The sequence below is a fragment of the Colias philodice genome, chromosome 11, assembly GCF_061535455.1.
Source record: "Colias philodice isolate Cphi_HAF_F1 chromosome 11, ilColPhil1 Martin Lab GWU primary, whole genome shotgun sequence".
Lineage (NCBI taxonomy): Eukaryota > Metazoa > Arthropoda > Insecta > Lepidoptera > Pieridae > Colias > Colias philodice.
The window spans coordinates 10618640-10637777 of NC_143096.1; the positions used below are offsets into that span (position 1 = coordinate 10618640).

Sequence of the window (19138 nt, forward strand, 5' to 3'; positions counted from 1 at the left end):
TTGACCACGCGCAAGGTTACTAATTTCCACTACATCCTCACGCCAATCGTCAATTTTTATGAACATTGAATCTGTAAATAAAAAAAAATCAAAAGATAAGTGTACCTAATTTTAATAAAAAGCTACTAACAAATAAAGTTTTATCAAGAACTAAAGTGACCTTCTTTGGGCGTATAATATAGTCTTGTAAAAGTTATACATGATAAAAATAAAATTTCATCATTTTCTTATTTTGTCATAACTTTAACTAATTAAAAACATGAGTCTAACTATATAATTATAAAAAACAATAAATATAAAAGCTACAACTTACCTTTTGTGGGAACGCAAGAAGGCGAAAATTAAAAAAAAGCCGAAGATTTTTAAAAATGTAACCAATGAACACAATCACTGTTATCTACTATTACCCAAAGAGAATACAAATACTACGTCTATTACCTATATAACTGTAACTAACATCAAATAATAAACATCTACCCTCACTTATAAAAATTTAGTATATTCACATGAAATATATGCGCACCTGAAATTTACTCTGGGAAGATATGAATTATTTATTTAACTTTAAAAAAAAAACCAAACTCACCAACATCATAATATTTAAATTATGAATTTCCAAGGAGCGTTTAGCGTGTAAATTGATTTAATTTTAATGAAATCTCATAGATGGCGCTGTTTTAAATTTGTCTTTATACTACTAAGATTCATTATACTGTTTCTCTGCCAAAATTACTTAAATGACGTAGTTTTTATAGTGTAAAGGTAGACAATAGCATGGCTTACTCAAAAACAACATTTAAACATGAGTCTTTATATTGTACGCTGTCGTAGTACACGGAATACGTAAGAAAAATAAAGGTTCACAGCTCCTCCCCCGAAGGTGATAGCATGATAATATGTATATAACAGCCTGACCCGACCTGTTAGTAATATTCATGCAAAATTTGAAGTAAATCCGTGCAGTACTTTCTGAGATTAGCCTGGACAAACATACAGACAAACAGACAAACAGACAAACCGACAAACAGACAAACAGACAAACAGACAAAAATTCTAAAAACTATGTTTTTGGCTTCTATATCGATTATAGATCATGGATTATGTATTCTTTTAAAAAAATATTCAATGTACAGTTTTGACTTTCCTACGATTTTATTATATGTATAGATTTACCTTCATTTAATTTTGCTCAGTTCAACCACATGGTTTTAACAACCTGTTTTACATAAACTATATAATAATTGTGTGTTAAATTCGTAAGTATTTGTTTAGGCTAATTTTTAGGTAGGTATATAACTTTAAAAACATGATGTTATGTTGAGGGAATGATTGTGTAAATAAGTATGTACCCAGGTAATTAGTCTTCTACATCTTTCTAGGCTTTAAATTGTTTTTCAGTCTCTTCTAGTGAATGTATCTATGGGTTTTGAGTTGGCATATACAAAATAAATAAAACATAGGGAATAACTACAGTTTTAACAATTGTTGTAAAGGTCAGAGTCCCTATAAGTAGTTGGGCTTATAGCAGTTCATATTATATTACAACATTCTGATATTATATATTCCAGAAAGTGACAAATTATTATAGACTAAATTACAGTCTTTTCTTTATTGTAATTCATAAACCTAAAAATTTAAAATGTGGTTATATTTTTAAACCCGTACAGCATTTGTGTATGTGTATTATGTTGAATAATGTATAGGCTATCTTATCCATCTACCATGTGACTATAGTAAGCTATGTGCTGATACTAATTTTAAATGCTTATATAAAGCAAAGTTAAAATAATAATTTACTAGGATTAGGCTTCCCAGAGAAGCCTTGTTATGTAAATGTGTTTTGAGTTGTTATATCTATATATATAATAAAACTAAGTCGATAAAATGTGCGTGCCGATAAAACTTAAAAAGGAGTCCCGACACGATAAAGGGACTTATGTGGTGTGATAGCCCTTTATCCCCCCTCGAACAAGAAAGTTCCCGTTTTAATCTAAAGGGCATGTTTTTAAAGATATAAGGGACTTTCCGACCTTTCAACTTGGAAATTAAGTGCAGTGGCGCCATCTGTTATCGAATATTTGAACTTCATTCAGGCCAACGATTGTTTGGGTTGAATTTCCAAAAGCGTTGCGAGCAATTGTAGCATGTGTAGTAGTGACATGAAATTTAAAATTCCAATTTCAATAAAGTCTTAAATTTAATTTGATGCTATAATAAAGTTATTAAATTTTGTGTATTTATACGTCATTAGCTAACTTATATTTTGGAGTTAAAGCGACATAAAATTAGTTATCCAAATTAGTTCTCAAAACATTAATTTAGGTTTTTAAATTTCGCGCTTTTACTACAAATGCTACCGCTATAGAACCTTTTATTATGGCGGACGATAATGACCAGAATACTCTAGAAGGTGTGAGAATATTTTCAAATTTTCTCGAATATTCTAGAGCCTAGCACTCTGAAGTGTCTCTGAATATATAAGAGCCCGGTGTCACTCACCAGAGTTAGTTTAATTTGAACAGCGAAAAACTTCCCCACTGAATTTCTAAACTCTTTACAAGTACCAGGAATGCCATTACACTGCCTTCGTCGTCATACTACTCAGAAATCTCAACTCCCCAAAATTATGTAATGGAACTAGAATGATCGTAAAACAGCTATCGAATAATATCATTGAAGCTGAACTTATTTCTGGAAAGACCAAAGGACAGACAGTATTTATACCTAGAATACCTCTGATCTCTTCGGAATTGCCATTTCAATTTAAAAGACTGCAGTTTCCAATAAAATTAGCCTTTAGTTTTACAATTAACAAAGCGCAAGGGCAAACTTTAAAATAATGTTGTGGCATTAACCTCAAAGAATCCTGCTTCTCTCACGGTCCGCTATATGTAGCTTGCTCAAGAGTAGGAAATCCGAAAAATTTATGTATATATTATACTCCGGACAATAAAATGAAAAATGTTGTTTATAAACAAGTATTGTAAATAATGAGAAAACGTTTTCAATAAACTTTTTTTTTACTTTTTACGTCATTGTTTATTTTTTTACTTCGACTCTACCACGTCATCTCATATCAACTCCCGGGCGAAGCCGGGTTTTTTAGCTAGTGTATATTATATAAATAAAAGTAAATTACATATAAGATACACCAAGTATCTAAATATGCACAGTGCACACATATTCACTTGGTAAGGAATATGAAATATTGAAGATGTGATAATGTAGTAAATGCTTGTATATTGTTTTGCATATATACCATTTTGAATATTCAGTAATGTGGTAGAGTAGACAAGGTTTAGTAAAGTAGATCATAGTAGTAGCCATTTTCAAAACTGTTATAGGAGCCATTTCATATAAATTATGTTGGTTAGATAAAGTATCTTGTATCTAGGATATTACAAAACTATTTCAGATATGGTCTGGCATGTCAGACGTGCGGGTCCGGCGACGGCATGGTCATAGTGTAGCGCTTGGAGTGCGCGAGACCGTTCCCATTGACATAAAATTATTTGGCCAGATTCATACATTCGGCATCAGAAATCCTATTGAAACTGTGTTAAAAATTGTTGCCTATTACAACTATTAGCATCTAGAATGTTCGAAATCTCTTTCAGACGTGGTCTGGCACGTCAGACAGCGTCGCCGCGTGCGGATCCGGCACGGTCATAGTGTGGCGCGTGGGGAGCGCGGGACCTTTCCCATTTACATTTTATTTAATGGGCTTGATTATGACATTAGGCATCATAAAACTTGTCAAAATAGGCGTTTTGAATGTATTTTGTTATTCTTGTATATATAATGTACAAAATCTCTTTCAGACATGGTCTGGCACGTCAGACAGCGTCGCCGCGTGTGGTTCAGGCGATGGTACGGTCATAGTATGGCGCGTGGGTTGCGCGGCGCCGCTGCGTGTGCTGCGCGCGCATCGGAGTGAAGTCTGCTCTGTGGACTGGTTGCGGACACATTTGTTAAGCGCGAGTTGGGATACGACGGTGAAATTGGTGAGTTTTTTTTTGTTTTAAATAATTTATGTATTATGTTGCTTGTTTATGAGTTAAAGGTGTTCGGTTTTCAACTGGGTGCGTGATTGTTTTATGCTTTTTTATTAAATATTTTTAGTAAATATTTAGTGTAGTAAATTTCAATTGTTTGTGATGTTATTTAATTATGTATGATAGGTATTACTTTGGTATTCGGTTTGTATACTATAGTTTGTCTAATAATAATCCAGTCTTAATTGAAACATTATGGTTGTACTGTATTTAAACATTGCATTTTTTTCCGTTATTAACGGGAATATATAAAGGAAAATTAGAAATACTTTTAAAAACTTGAGTCATGAGTGGTTCAGTGATTTTATTTCATGCACGTCATTCAGATAATAGGTTGTTCGGTTATTTCCGTTATAATTTTTTTTTTATAAATTAAAACAATATGCCGACATTTCAGCTGGGTCATACCTTCTATTTCTTAATATATTGTATTAAAATAAAACTGGTAATTCATTGAAATTCTTGAAAGATGTTTAGTAAATTTACATTTAAAGAACAATAAAGATTGAGTTATGATGTATTTTACATTACTATTATAAAAAAAATCTGTCATTCTGTATACAATATCGATAAAGATAAAAGTTTTGGACGAACTGATTTGACTTCATTTACTTCATATGAACCATTCACTTAACAGTTGCCTACTAAATTCTATTGAAATAACATTTTATTCGTTGACAATAATTTTTAAAGTCTATTGTATCGCTAATTAGAAAACTCTGCCCAATACACACGCGTAGGCAGAGTTTTGCTTTAGGAAATTTTCGCGCTCGATTGTGAATAGTTATTTATTATTCACTCAATTGTTATAAGGCTAAAGAAAATTCTATATTTTTTTTTAATCTCTATGGTCTTTCATGTTTGATTCTAATTAGCCGGACTGTCGTTGAAATCAAACGACAGTCCGTGGCGTCCTTTATAGTCTGTGGCATTTCCCACTCTAATCAGTTATAGTAAAATAAAAATCTAATAAGAATTAAGGCAAGTGCTTAAAATGCACAATATTAGTGTATAATGTATAAGTATTGTGTATTTTTACTAACGGTGTTTGCGATACTAAGCCGCTAGGTGACTCGATAAAGATACAGATTTCTAATAGTAAAAAAAAATCCAATCAGTCAAGTAGTTTTTGAGTTAAATCGTTATGCTGGCAGAATAACTAAAAAAAATCTAAACCTTTTTTTATAAGTAAATAATATTTTTTACCGATTTTAAAATTTTAAATAGGTAATAAAAGAAGTGTCTAATAAGTTTTTTTGTAAATATGAACTATTAATTTTTAACGAAACTTAACTTAACTAACAATATTTTCTCACTTTTTCTCTCATGAATTAATCCCAAAACATCAATAAATTGAGACTTAGATATGCATAAAGTACACGAACTCATCACCAATCACTAATCCATATAATTGCACCATACAAAAAAATGGAAATTACGATAAAATTGTCATACTTATAGTTATTAGGTACCAAGAAAAAATGTTTATATGTATTTTGCCTGTTATACGAGCTCTATGGAATTCACAGTACTTATGCAAATTTATGTAAAATAACCTGATTTACTCGCTCTAATGACTAGCTTCTAAATAGTCACATTATATTGCATGTAATTTGAGAGCAATTCAATAATGCAAGTGAGTGAGTGGATGTAATTTTTTTATCACAGTACCTACCAGCAACAAAGTTGCTAATTATGTACTAGCAAGATGTATGTTAAATAATAGTTATCTGTATCGGCATAGCGATATTATCGATGTACTTTATTTTGTATCATAATATGAAGAGCGCATTTTCTTTCTTTCATTTATACAGGGTTACTTGTAAAACACCAGGGCCTGTAGACAAAGTAACAATTACAAAACGATAACGAAGTTAGAAATCGCAAAAATGTATGGGATTGACATACGCCGCGTTAGATCACGTGGTCTATCTAATGTCAATCCCATACATTTTTGCGATTTCTAACTTCGTTATCGTTTTGTAATTGTTACTTTGTCTAAGGCCCCAGCACCCTCTCAGGACAAGATAGCTAACATCATATGTAACAACATTTGTTCTACGACTTTTGGCATAACGCAATACATTATTTTTAAATGATTTTTTTAAAGTTTTTATTGTACTCTCCTAACATTTGTAAGTCTATGTTCTATTCATTATCGAAAGGACGACGCGACGCCTCCTTTCCCCTCTCGTTTGCTTCTTGTTTACGTAATTTTTGGATGCGCGTAGAGTTTATAATATTCAAACGGAAAATTAAATGAATATTTTATATTTATTTTTGTATGAAAATAAAATCTAACAAATTATCAAAAGTCGTAGAACAAATGTTGTTACTTATGATGTTAGCTATCTTGTCCTGCGAGGTTGCTGGTGATTTTACAAGTAACCCTGTATAAATTATACATTTTGTGCATTGAACCAACAGTCTTACAAATAATAATATTATCATTGAAACTATCGATAATAGTTTAAAGTTTGCCTTTATTCCCTCAGTCCCGGAATCACAGACACAATAGAAAATCTATTGTGTCGCGGCCCGATCGGGCCGCTCGGTGGTCAATGGGTTATTTTATACCATAGGTAAATCGCTGTTGTAGATAGAGAGAGAGAGAGATCTAGATAATATTTGATTGAATGAACGCGCTTGTCATTCAATCAAATAGCGCATTCAACCAGATGACGGTGACATAGATATCCCAACAAATTGATAAATCTATATGAGGTTAATGAATCATATTATGCATATAACATTAAGTATATTGTGTTGCCGGTTCTTCTCCATAGATACTGCTTTCCGAATCGGTGGTAAATGTTAAAATATGTTATGACGATTTAAAATTGCTTCTAGAACAAGTCTAATCTTAATACTATTATAAAGGCGAAAGTTTGTATGGATGTATGGATGTATGGATGTATGGATGTTTGTTACTCTTTCACGTAAAAACTACTGAACCGATTACAATGAAATTTAGCACACATATAGAAGGTAACTTCGATTAACACATAGGATAAGTTTTATCCCGGAAATCCCACGGGAACGGGAACTATGCGGGTTTTCCTTTGAAAACGCGGGCGAAGCCGCGGGCGGAAATCTAGTTGAATAAATAAATGTTTCAGTTTGAGTTTATAAATGAGAAATTTTGAAGTGAAACTTCTTTATCGGGGTTGGAAAAAAATTTAGTGTAAGTAACATTTTTTCGTTACTCGTGACATTTTTCCTTTACGCGCCATCTTGTTTTTATCTATAGCACGCGTGATTCGACGTATTTCTGTAAAGTTGCATATAGTAAATTATTTTTTGAAAAATAAGGTTATAAAGAAGTTTCAATTCTTACGTGTGTACACTAGTACACGCACACATTTTTATTTAAGAATAAAAATCGCATTAGATAATATTATGTGTCTAACGTTCCCCAACCATTTCAGTGGGACCCCGAGTCGGAAACATGTCTCAATACATTCGCGGGTCACTCGCAGCTGGTTTACACGGCAGCATTTTCCCCACACTCGCCAGCGACCTTCGCGTCGGTGTCCGGTGATGGACATCTGAAGTTATGGTCCTGTGCAGAACCTTCTAGACCAGCGGCTGTTGTTAAGGCACATGATGCGGAGGTGAGCTCTATGTGGTTGTGATAAAGTTGAGTTGTGTGTGAAATAGGTAGCTGGGTTAGGAAGTCACTCGCAGCTGGTATGTGACATTTGCATCTATGCGAAGGTGAGCTCTATGTGGTTGTGATAAGGTTCAGTTTTGTGTGTGAGGTTAATAGTGAAATAGATAGCTGGGTTGTGGAACGTAGTCACACGCAGCTGCTTTTCACACTCACTAGCGATATTCGCGTCGGTGTCCGGTGATGGACACCTGAAGTTATGGTCCTGTGCAGAACCTTCTAGACCAGCGGCGGTGGTAAATGCACATGATGCTGAGGTGAGCTCTATATACTTGTGATAAGGTTTAGTTTTGTATGTTAGGTTAGTAGCTAAATAGGTTGCGGTACATAATCACTTAAGCTGTGGTCTTGTGCCGAACAAAACCGTGGTAAATGTTAAAAATATGTAATGACGTTTCAAAAGTGCTTCTAGAAGAAGTCTAATTGAATAAATAAATGTTTTGAGTTTTTTTTAACCTTCTAGAATAGCGACGGTTGTTTAGCCACATGATGCGGAGGTGAGCTCTATTGTGTTGGAGTAAGGTTCAGTTTTGTGAGAAATAAGTAGCTTGGTTAGAAGTCACTCGCAGTTGGTCTATATTGCCGCGTTCTCCCCGTTGAAATTTGCATTTATGCGAAGGTGAGCTCTATGCGGTTGTGATAAGGTTCAGTTTTGTGTGTAGTCACTCGTAACTGGTTTACATATTCCGGTGACATAAGCGTGTATGTCCGGCGATGGTCATCTGAAGCTGTGGTCCTGTGCAGAACCTTCTAGAACAGTGGCGGTTGTGAAAGCGCATGAAGCGCAGGTTAGCTCCTATGGCATTGCAATAAGGTTCAGTTTTGAATAACGGTAGATTTTTTTTGTATATACAGTGTGTCCGGACATGACATACCGATATTTGAAGGGGCTATTCTCCAGGTATTTTTATCGACAATTCAACCCCTCTACAGTCCCCTACCTCACCCCCCTCAAAATGGCAAACCTATCAATTCGGATAGTGAATTTATGAAAATTGTAATAACTTCGAAAGTGAGTGTCATAAAATACTAAATTTGGTTTTATTTGAACAATAACAAGTTATTCTAGGGACCACTAAACAAATTTAATTGATAAGAGTGATGAAACATACTTTAAAAAATTCGAATACCATTTTGAGGGGGGTGAGGTAGGGGACTGTAGAGGGGTTGAATTGTCGATAAAAATACCTGGAGAATAGGCCCTTCAAATATCGGTATGTCATGTCCGGACACACTGTATTTTCAACGTATATAAATAAAATACTGAAAGAATATTGGCATAACTTTTAGTATGCACCAACTATATTACCATTTTTTTTCTTTTTCTAATTTTGATCCAATTTCAATATTATTTGTTATCTTTCGAGTTTACTTGATAAATATATCAGACAGTTTATCAAATAAAATTAAATTGCAGGTATTATCCTGTGATTGGAGTAAAGCAGAGGCGCACGTGTTAGCGACTTCAGGGTCTGATGGACTCATTCGAGGGTGGGACCTTAGGAGACTTACAGCACCTATGTTCACGCTTAAAGGTATGATATTAGAATTTTGTATGAATGATTAAGGTTTTTTAATACAAAAAAAGTGTTTTTTGTGGAAATCCTGAATTTCATACTCTATTTTTTTCTATTCGTGTAAACTTACAAAATGTGCCTGTAAAATGCTAAATCTTAAGATGAAGGGATAAATTATTATTCTCGAAATCATGTAGGTAGTTGAATATTTTATACTATTTCCCAGGTTGTGAGTGCGCTGTAAGAAGAGTCCAATTTTCACCACACGCGTCTTCAGTAGTCGCCGCTGTGTCATATGATTTCACTACGAGGTAAGAATTGTTTATTAAATCAAATCGACGTATTACTAAACTTCTTAACTACCTATTTGATATTTATATAGAACTTTGATACAGTGTATACCTTATGTCTCATTGTATTTATCAGTGAAAAGTGGGTGAGGTCTTTATTGAGTTTACTTCGAACGAAATAAAGTCCTGTTTGACTGTCCTTAAGTTTAGAAGATTAGTTTTAGACCTGTCGGGAATGGGTCAATGATAATGCACATATGGTTAAAATTGATATGTGTAATAAGGTACACCAAATTCCTGTTTTTGTAATTCTATTTGTGTTATTTTACTTAAATAAAAAAAAAGACGTGTGGCACTCGGGGACTGCCGCGGTTAAGCTATTGCATGCTATGCCTTCAAGCCACAACTCCGCGCCCGTCGGAGTGGGGAGCGTGAGGTTTTTCGTTACGCAATTTCTGGATTCGGTCCCGGTGCTCAGGCCCGCGATAGAAGCTATGCAATAGCTTAAAAAATATTTTCATTTTCATATTTTTCCAATATCTATCTGTTTTAATGCAATTCAATTATTGCAGGATATGGGACGTAAAGCGCGGTTGCGAGCCGCTAGAAACGATCCGGCATCACTCTGAGTTCACGTACGGGCTGGACTGGAGCGCGCTGCGGCCGCACCGCGTGGCCGACTGCGGGTGGGACTCGCTCGTGCACGTGTTCACGCCGCGCTCGCTGGCGGCCTACTGAGCGGGGGCGGGCGTGCAGTGAGTATATATTGTTTCTTGCCCGCATGCGTCTATTTCCCGTCCGATTAGGGCCCTTCTGGCCTCCTCCACTCAAGCGACAGCTCAAGCCGAGGTTCGTGGTCCCCGTCAAGGGGGGACGCCCTTGTGCATGTCGCTACCAGGGTGAACCTTCAGTTCACCCCCGCGTCCGCGTTAAAATGTAGAAGCCCTTCTGGCTAACATTGAGAGACACCACACAAAAAAAAAAAAAAAAAAAAAATGCGTCTATTTCTGTCTTGATATCGTATCGTAGTATAGGATATGTAGCAGTGGGTGGGACTCGCTCGTGCACGTGTTCACGCTACGCTCGCTGGCGGCGTACTGAGCGGGGGGATGCGTGTAGCAAGTATACAGGGTGTCCCACTATATGGGACGGACGGACGACTATGGGTGGTATACTAAGCGCGATGGAACTTGTAGTTTTGCATACACTGATCACGTAAAAAATACTTAAACAACAAAATTACGTCAAAAATTTTTTGCTAAATTTTTCCTGAAAATCCATGTTTTCTTCTCTAGCTTCGCGCAGCCGGCATATACCGCTTATCTAATGTGAGCATTTTGTCTATGAAAACATAATCTTCAACGATAGCTCACGTGCTGGTGGCAAAGTTGGGCGGGTTGCTTGTTATGGGTGTACACAGAGTTTTAAGAATTCATCTATTTGAAAAAAAAATGCGTCTGGAATTTTATAAGTATTTTTTACGTACTCAGCGTATGGAAAATTATAACCTCCTTTGAGCTTAGTATACCAACAGTGGGACACCCTGTATATTGTTTCTACCCGCATAAGTCCTTGAGACGTGAAGCGCGGATGCGAGCCGCTAGATAAGATCCGGCACTTTTTTTTGTCCAGGGCTTCTACTTTTAACCGAGCTCATATTTGCTGGCTGCGTATTGAGCCCCCGTAACGTAAAAACGTACCCCCGCGTGCGGTACGACTTTATTGTTTCTATCTGTGGGTTATATTTCGTTTGATTGCATATTTTGTACTTATGACAAAAAGACACATAATAACAAACGTCTAGTCTTATAGACAAAGGAATAGGTACCACAAAAATTATCTACAACTAATTGAAGGCAGTTAATCACGGTGAAGCGTTATTTCTTCTACTGTAAAGTTGCATTTTATGATGTATGATAATTGATAACTTGCCAATTCAATCTCAATAAAAATAAATAAAAAATAAACTATAATTGTCCTACTGTAGGTATGTATTTTAAAGTTTAAAACATTATTATTTTCAGATCTCGTCTGGGAATTTATACCGTCTTGTGACGTCTAAGGCTGTGGAAACAAGTGGAGGGTTGAATATTTTGTTGGCTGGTTTCGTTTTAGTTGTATTATAATTATTCTTTGTTGAATTATATCAAAGCATGAATGTTCAATGTACGATTTAGAGTTCTGACGTCATCAGACTGTAGTGAATACAGTTCAAAGTCCAAATGAAGTCATGACGTCATTCGATAATCACATGTTTCGATATTCATCTACATAGGAGGTGGCTATCCTTAATTTCAATCAATGTGACAATAATAGAGGAAGCTTTGTGACGTCATAAGCCAAAACCGCAATAAGTATTAAAATAATTTCTAAGTGTAATGTTTGTGATGTCACAGTAAACTTAATAAAAAGTCTCCTTAAAACTTACTGAAATGTCTCCGCGCCATGCTTATGAAATTGAAATCGTGTTTCAAAGTAACCACTCTGTTTCTTTCATTCTTAGGTAAAATAACTTGAGAGTGAAAGGGATAGAACCATTGACGCATAGTAAACAATTACACTCTCAATCATGGTCAAAAATTGTCCGGAACAAAACTCTGCTTTCGCGTGTATTAGGCAGAGTTTTATTATGAGAGATACGATGGATTTTGAACATTACTGCCAAGAAATAAGGTGTTCATTTTAATGAATGTTTTATAGAACGCCACTCGGACAGTTTTTGACAACCTTTTAATAGTCGATTGTCAGTGTAATGGTTCATAGTACGACAATTTAACAAAACACTTTTTTACATAATAAATATGTTAAATTAATTTAAAAAAATAAAGCACCCCATGGATGACTCTAACTGAATTTTTGAAAAAAAATCCAGCATTTTTTTGAGTTATTAACGAGATCTTTATTATAATTTTAATGTTCATTCCTTTTTACGAATCTATTCTAATATGTTTTTTGTTATTATTTGTTAAAATATTGGGAATGGAAATTAAAAACAGGGAAATGAATGAATTTCGGTGGTTGGAGTGTAAATACAATTTTATATTTGTTAAATATTTTATAATTTTTAGATGTAAGTCTTTCTAAGCTATTTTTATTGCCTGTTAAAGGTTATTGTATCGTCTGTTTTATTGTTGTATTTTATTGTAATTCTGTTATTATTAACTTTGAAAATATGTTACGAAGCTAAACTTTATGCAATTTACAAAATTAAACTAGCTTTCCGGCCGTGGCTTCGCCTATTCGTTAAAAGAAATTATCATAGAAATGAGATGTTATACCGCGACATAAAGTATCAAAATGGAGTATTTTGAGTAGCAACGTGAGAGAAAGACAAACAATCAAACATTGTTATATTAGTAAGTATTTAATAAAAAGTCGCAACTTAATAATTCTAATTTATTTGCTCTTCTATAACGGTGTATTTTCATCAAACGAACATAGAGCTAGAGCAAGAGCATTCTTTCGTGATCTTTTAGAGTAAACGAAAACTTGTATTCAGTAATAAAATAAGTATTAAAAAATTGCATAGAATATTTTCCAACGCACTAAGAACAACGGAATAATGCTCTACGCCTGTTTACACTCACACACAATCGCCTTTTCTCGTTTGATATAAACGCACCGTAACATATAATAGATTAATAATAACAGAATATTAATAATTTTTCAATGTAATAAATAAAATGAATTTGAGCATTCCAGTATAATCGTTTAATATAATAAATATTTTTTATTAATAATTGTATAAATGTCGATAATTGCTTGTTTTGTACATAATTAATCTATTTGTAATGTGTAACCTATACCATAGTATTTTATTGTCTAATATTATGTACTATATCACCAGCACATTATTGGATTCTCTGTCAATATTAAACTCAAACTCAATAATTATTCAAACTACATTTAGTTAAGCTTTTGAATCGTCAAAATACAGAAAAAAAAAACAAAATGATAATTTTAATAAATTATTTGAAAGCAATGGATACAGAAAATATATCATTCCTAACATTATTTTTTAAGCTATTGCATAGCTTCTATCGCGGGCCTTGAGCGCGGGGACCGAATCGAGAAATTCCGTAACGAAAAACCTCACGCTCCCCACTCCGACGGGTACGGAGGTGTGGCTTGAAGGCATAGCATGCAATAGCTTTACCGCGGCAGTCCCCGAGTGCCACACGTCTTTTTTTTTATTCTTATTATCAGCGCAATTTTTATGTAAGTACATAAGTACACCATGGGGCATTTCACGCCAAGCGGACACAGATTTCAGGGTCAGGTTTCAGATTTCGGTTATATTTTAGTATGTTACACCTGTATATATCCTCGGTATGTATACGAAATATTTTTGCATTTAGAATCTTAGTTTTCAAAATACAGGTCTTTGAAGATGTCAGTAAGCGCGAGGTATGGGGGACTTTGAATGTAGTTATCAGTTCAAGAAAAGTAATTTTTAAATAAATTGATGACTGAATAATATACCCCATGAAATAAACTTTTTATGCTCATATTTCGAATTTCGAATTTATATTAAAATTCCTTAGAAAAATAAAAAAATATTTTTCTTTGTCATTTTTTACAAACTTTGCGTATTTTTAATTTTTTTAAAGATCATTAAATAAATAGCTTATATTATGCTTAAACTTCATGCAAAGTTCTAGAGTGGTCATCGCAGAAGTTTAGAAGCTACATGTATTATAATGTCGAAGCGCGGCAATATCCCCATACTAGCGCCTAGCGCGACGCACTGCAATATTCATAGAAACGGGGACAAAAAATAAATTCTAGAAATTTGAATTAAATGAAGTGTCAACAGATAGGTCTTTAAAAATTGATTAGAGGATTATATATAAGTTTTATGCTAAAATAAATAATTGACGAGATATACGTATTCAAAGTCGTAAAAATGTCATATTACTTTACTGAATATTTTTTTTTTAAGAAAACTAAAGTAATATTTTCTTGCTTGTTATTTACCACTATAAAATCTTATTAAAACCTGAAACGGTGTTATTAACTAACTATAATGAGATAAATACTGCAGTACGGTGCGCTAACCAACTAAGCGCTAGTATGGGGATATTGCCGCGCTTCGACATCATAATACATGTAGATTCTAAAGTCCTGCGATGACCACTCTAGAACTTTGCATGAAGTTTAAACATAATATAAGCTATTTATTTAATGATCTTTAAAAAAATTAAAAATACGCAAAGTTTGTAAAAAATGACAAAGAAAAATAAATTTTTATTTTTCTAAGGAATTTAAATATAAATTCAAAATTCGAAATATGAGCATAAAAAGTTTATTTCATGGGGTATATTATTCAGTCATCAATTTATTTAAAAATTACTTTTCTTGAACTGATAATTATATTCAAAGTCCCCCATACCTCACGCTTGCTGACATCTTCAAAGACCTGTATTTTGAAAACTAAGCTTCTAAATGCAAAAATTTTTCGTATACATACTGAGGATATAAACAGGTGTAACATACTAAGATATAACCGAAATCTGAAACCTGACCCTGAAATCTGTGCCCGCTTGGCGTGAAATGCCCCCCATATAAAGTATTTTTGGTCAAATTCAGGTGTAAAGTAAATTTCGTGAATTAATTTAGCTTTTCTACCTTGAGTTCGAAAGTATTACAACATATTTGAATTTATGAACTTCTTTATTCGCGTTGAGAGTCGCGTCAAGGCAATACCGTCATAGAGTAAGGCGACGTATATTTGAATCTTGCCCAAGAAGTTTCACTTCTGACATGTGTACTCGGCACACACGCTCTTTTTCTATTTCAAGGTACCTTTACGTCGTATTACATTTAAACTAAGAATAGAATTTGCAAAAATATTATTATAAACTGTATTGAGTAAAAAAAAACAATCATGGTTATAAAGTATGTACTATTTTTAGTTACAATAGATGACAAGAAGTTAAGCGATTTTTTTTATATTCTATAAATAATTTCTGTTTCTTTTTATTCATTGTTCAGTTTAGTTCTTCATTATGGAATAATCATTTTATAGCTGTGAGTTCTTACAATGATTACTAAATATATAATATTATAGGATAAAAAGTTGATTGATGGTGTTTGGGAATGAATTATATTTTTGTATTATTTTAAACATTTAACTTCAATGATTTTAAGATGATCATTAGATTTTTTCAGTTTTTTTATAAAGACTATAAATATATTATATAATTTACTAGGTTCCGCCCGCGGCTTCTCCCGCGCAGTCAAAGAAAAACCCGCATAGTTCCCGTTCCCGTGGGATTTCCGGGATTGCGTCATTTTCCCGGGATAAAAAGTAGCCTATGTCCTTTCTCGGGTATCAAAATATCTCCATACCAAATTTCATGAAAATTGGTTCAGTAGTTTAGGCGTGATTGAGTAACAGACAGACAGACAGAGTTACTTTCACATTTATAATATTAGTATGGATTATATGTATTGATGTTATACGGGTAATAAATGATAAAATATATTTATTTACTTTAAACATCGAATCAACCCTTAATCAACCATAAGAAAGGTGTTCGTTTATAAGAAGAACAAAACTGTAATACGTGAGACACGCGAATAATTTATTATATTATACAGTAGTAGTACCAAGAAGCTTATATCTTATACACTGGAGATTTCGGTACGAACATTTGACGTGTAACAAGAAAATTGTTGTGTTCTATCACTTTCACACCTAACTTGGTATTGCCACTGTTAATACGAAGTTTTCCCAAGGCTACTATGTATGCTGTAATATTCTGTGCAAAAGGATAGTTTTTGTTCATGAGTTTGTTGATAAATTGCCAAAAACGTCATTCAGAAGCATTGTTGGATGAGACAATTATTATTTATGCTAAATAAAATAAGTATCTGAACCAATTATTAAAAAGCGATATTCCCTGATTATGGGTAGTTACCATAATAAAATTGTAGCAACTCTCACTTTGACAATATGACATAAGTGTCAAAAAAATTGCGTCGCTTCGAATATTTAAGTTAATATTGTTGCGTATTTAATAAATATTTTCCGAATATTAATAACTAGATTTCCGCCCGCGGCTTCGCCCGCGTTTGCAAAGGAAAACCCGCATAGTTCCCGTTCCCGTGGGATTTCCGGGATAAAAACTATCCTATGTGTTAATCCAAGTTACCCTCTATATGTGTGCTAAATTTCATTGTAATCGGTTCAGTAGTTTTTACGTGAAAGAGTAACAAACATCCATACATCCATACATCCTTACAAACTTTCGCCTTTATAATATATATTAGATAGCAATGCCCTGCGGTTTCACCCGCATAGATAGCGATATCGTTACAGTGAAAAGTCTACTATAGGTCGGACTATAGGTTTAATTTTTAATCACATGAAAATCACCTTTACCCCGTCCCGCACTACGGCCTTTTTTTTTTTTTTTAGTGGGGAAATCTTTCATAGATACCCACGGCCTCCGGGGGAGGGGCCGTGGGTTATGTCGGATTCCTACCGACCAAAACCCCACTGTGTTCCGTCAAGACGCATATTGGTAGAATTCCTCCGTGACCCCCGCACTACGGCCTGCTCGAACAGTATACCTACTATTTTCTGTAGATTGACACTTTTAAAAATTCGTTATATCTTTTGAATGGAATATCCAATTCTTTTCATTTAAAAAGTATTTTGCTGGTATTGAAACAGTCTATAATAAAACATCATTTAATGGGATAAGGATTAATATATATGTATGGATAACATGGTTTGATTACTGACGGCACTTCTATTTACTTTGAAAACGTAAAAAAGTTGTTGTAGTACCATAACTACTGAAGATGGACATATGGTATCGTGGACTTTCTTGTAGATATTGATCCATTCTATAATACCGTAGAACATTTTTTTGTTCTATCTTCAATAGATTCCACAGCGCACGCGATGACAGAAGTTTTATTGAGGATTTTTTTACACCTTGGGTTACATTATTGCATTTTTGGTAAGGATCTCTAATTTTTTTGAAAATGCAATATAGCCTATGTTGCTCAGTAAAGATGCAGCTTTCTAATGGTGAAAGAATTTTTGAAATCGGTCCAGTAGTTTTTGCGTGAAAACCATACATACATACATACATACATACATACTTACAAACTTTTCCTCTTTATAATATTAGTATAGATGTATTGCATTGTGAAAAATTGCAGAAGTTTTTGGACACCAAATTCTGGCCTATAATTTTACAGGCAAGTGTATATTTACGTTATTTACAATATTCCTTAATACTCGTGCATTTACCTGTTTAGAATCATTTTAATGGCAAAAATCATCAAATTTATCATCATTTTACTAAGCAATCATGTTAAATAAGTTCTTTTCCTAATACTTTCATCATTTTTCAACAAGTTTTCAACAAACAAATTTAACAAGTAAGGTAACCATGATGATGGGTTTTTACGGATAGCGACGATAATATTATATTGCTAAACAATATTATGATGAACATTTAGAACACCATTTTAAATTTTTTTATACTAGTAATGAAACAACACACGACATCGGTATTGCACTCACATATTGTGGTTTGTTCTTTTTTACATTGAAATTTATACTTTTTAACCTAATATTTTTTTTGTTTTACGTATTTCAGCTTTCCAAAAATGAAATAAAAAGAAATAAATGGCTGTCCATAGTGCCTATCAAGGGTAAAATTTATCAACATGCCAGAATATGCAGTTTGCATTTTAAGCCTGAGGATTACGGTCCAGAAAAAAAAATACCTTTTGAAAAGTGCTATACCTTTTTATTTACCACATTCTTGTTACTGCGTCTCAACTGATAAAGTAATTTTAATTATATTATAATTAACCACCATGAAACCATTAGTAACCGTAAGTACAGCTCCTGAAAGACATACGAATTTCTGAGAACTGTAATATCGTTACCACACATCAACACTAGCGATGCAACTCTCCCTTTGGAATATTGAAAAGTTTTAGACTGAAGCTTGAGTAACAGTAACAAAACGATCTTTTAATGTATGTAGCACTCATTTCAAAATCGTAGTATGAGATCAAAAGTTATCAAGCGTTATTTAAAACTATCATTCTCTACCAATTAAAATGGTATGTACATATAAAGATGATAATTATTCATGTAAGTTGACCAGTAATATTATAATATAAATACTGTTAAAAATATATGTCGTTATTATTTATAGACCATGATTTTTAGTTTTTTTTATTTCGAAAAATCCTGAATATACAAACCAGTGTGGTCACCCACAGAAAGAGACAAAAAACAACACTGACGTCATTCAAGGTTATATTTTCTTGTGACAAGTTAATGGTCATAGTGCAATCTCCAGTGTAAGATATAAGCTTCTTGAGTAGTACAATATTGTCGGGCGTTTCGTAATTTTGATTATAAAAATGATTTTAAAATTAATAGATACTATAACTCCTTTTTCATGACACCATTTATATATTACCTGAGATAATTTATCTTCTACATTTTTATAAATCTGTATATTTTACCTGCATAGGTACTGTTGTGTAATATTTGTAAATTAAATACATAATATATAGACTAGTTTTTGTTATTGGATTACTCTGAATACTTGGTGGATAAATAAT

General features: G+C 33.5%; 1 protein-coding gene across 2 annotated transcripts in view; it reads left to right on the forward strand.

Moving 5' to 3' along the window:
* The window catches only part of Pex7 (peroxisomal biogenesis factor 7), a 100630-nt gene that overhangs the window by 6327 nt on the left and 75165 nt on the right, over window positions 1-19138 (forward strand). The window contains exons 3-8 of one of the 2 annotated variants that reach the window (XR_016316319.1): window positions 3822-4004; window positions 7484-7669; window positions 9143-9260; window positions 9469-9553; window positions 10105-10287; window positions 11557-12632. Coding sequence is in view for 1 of the 2 variants with exons in the window: in XM_089701220.1 (XP_089557346.1) it covers window positions 3822-4004; window positions 7484-7669; window positions 9143-9260; window positions 9469-9553; window positions 10105-10270 (738 nt within the window). In the remaining variant the exon portion in view is untranslated. Of the gene's footprint in view, window positions 1-3821; window positions 4005-7483; window positions 7670-9142; window positions 9261-9468; window positions 9554-10104; window positions 10288-11556; window positions 13766-19138 lie in introns of those variants that run through there. The other variant, XM_089701220.1, reaches the window with a different exon arrangement.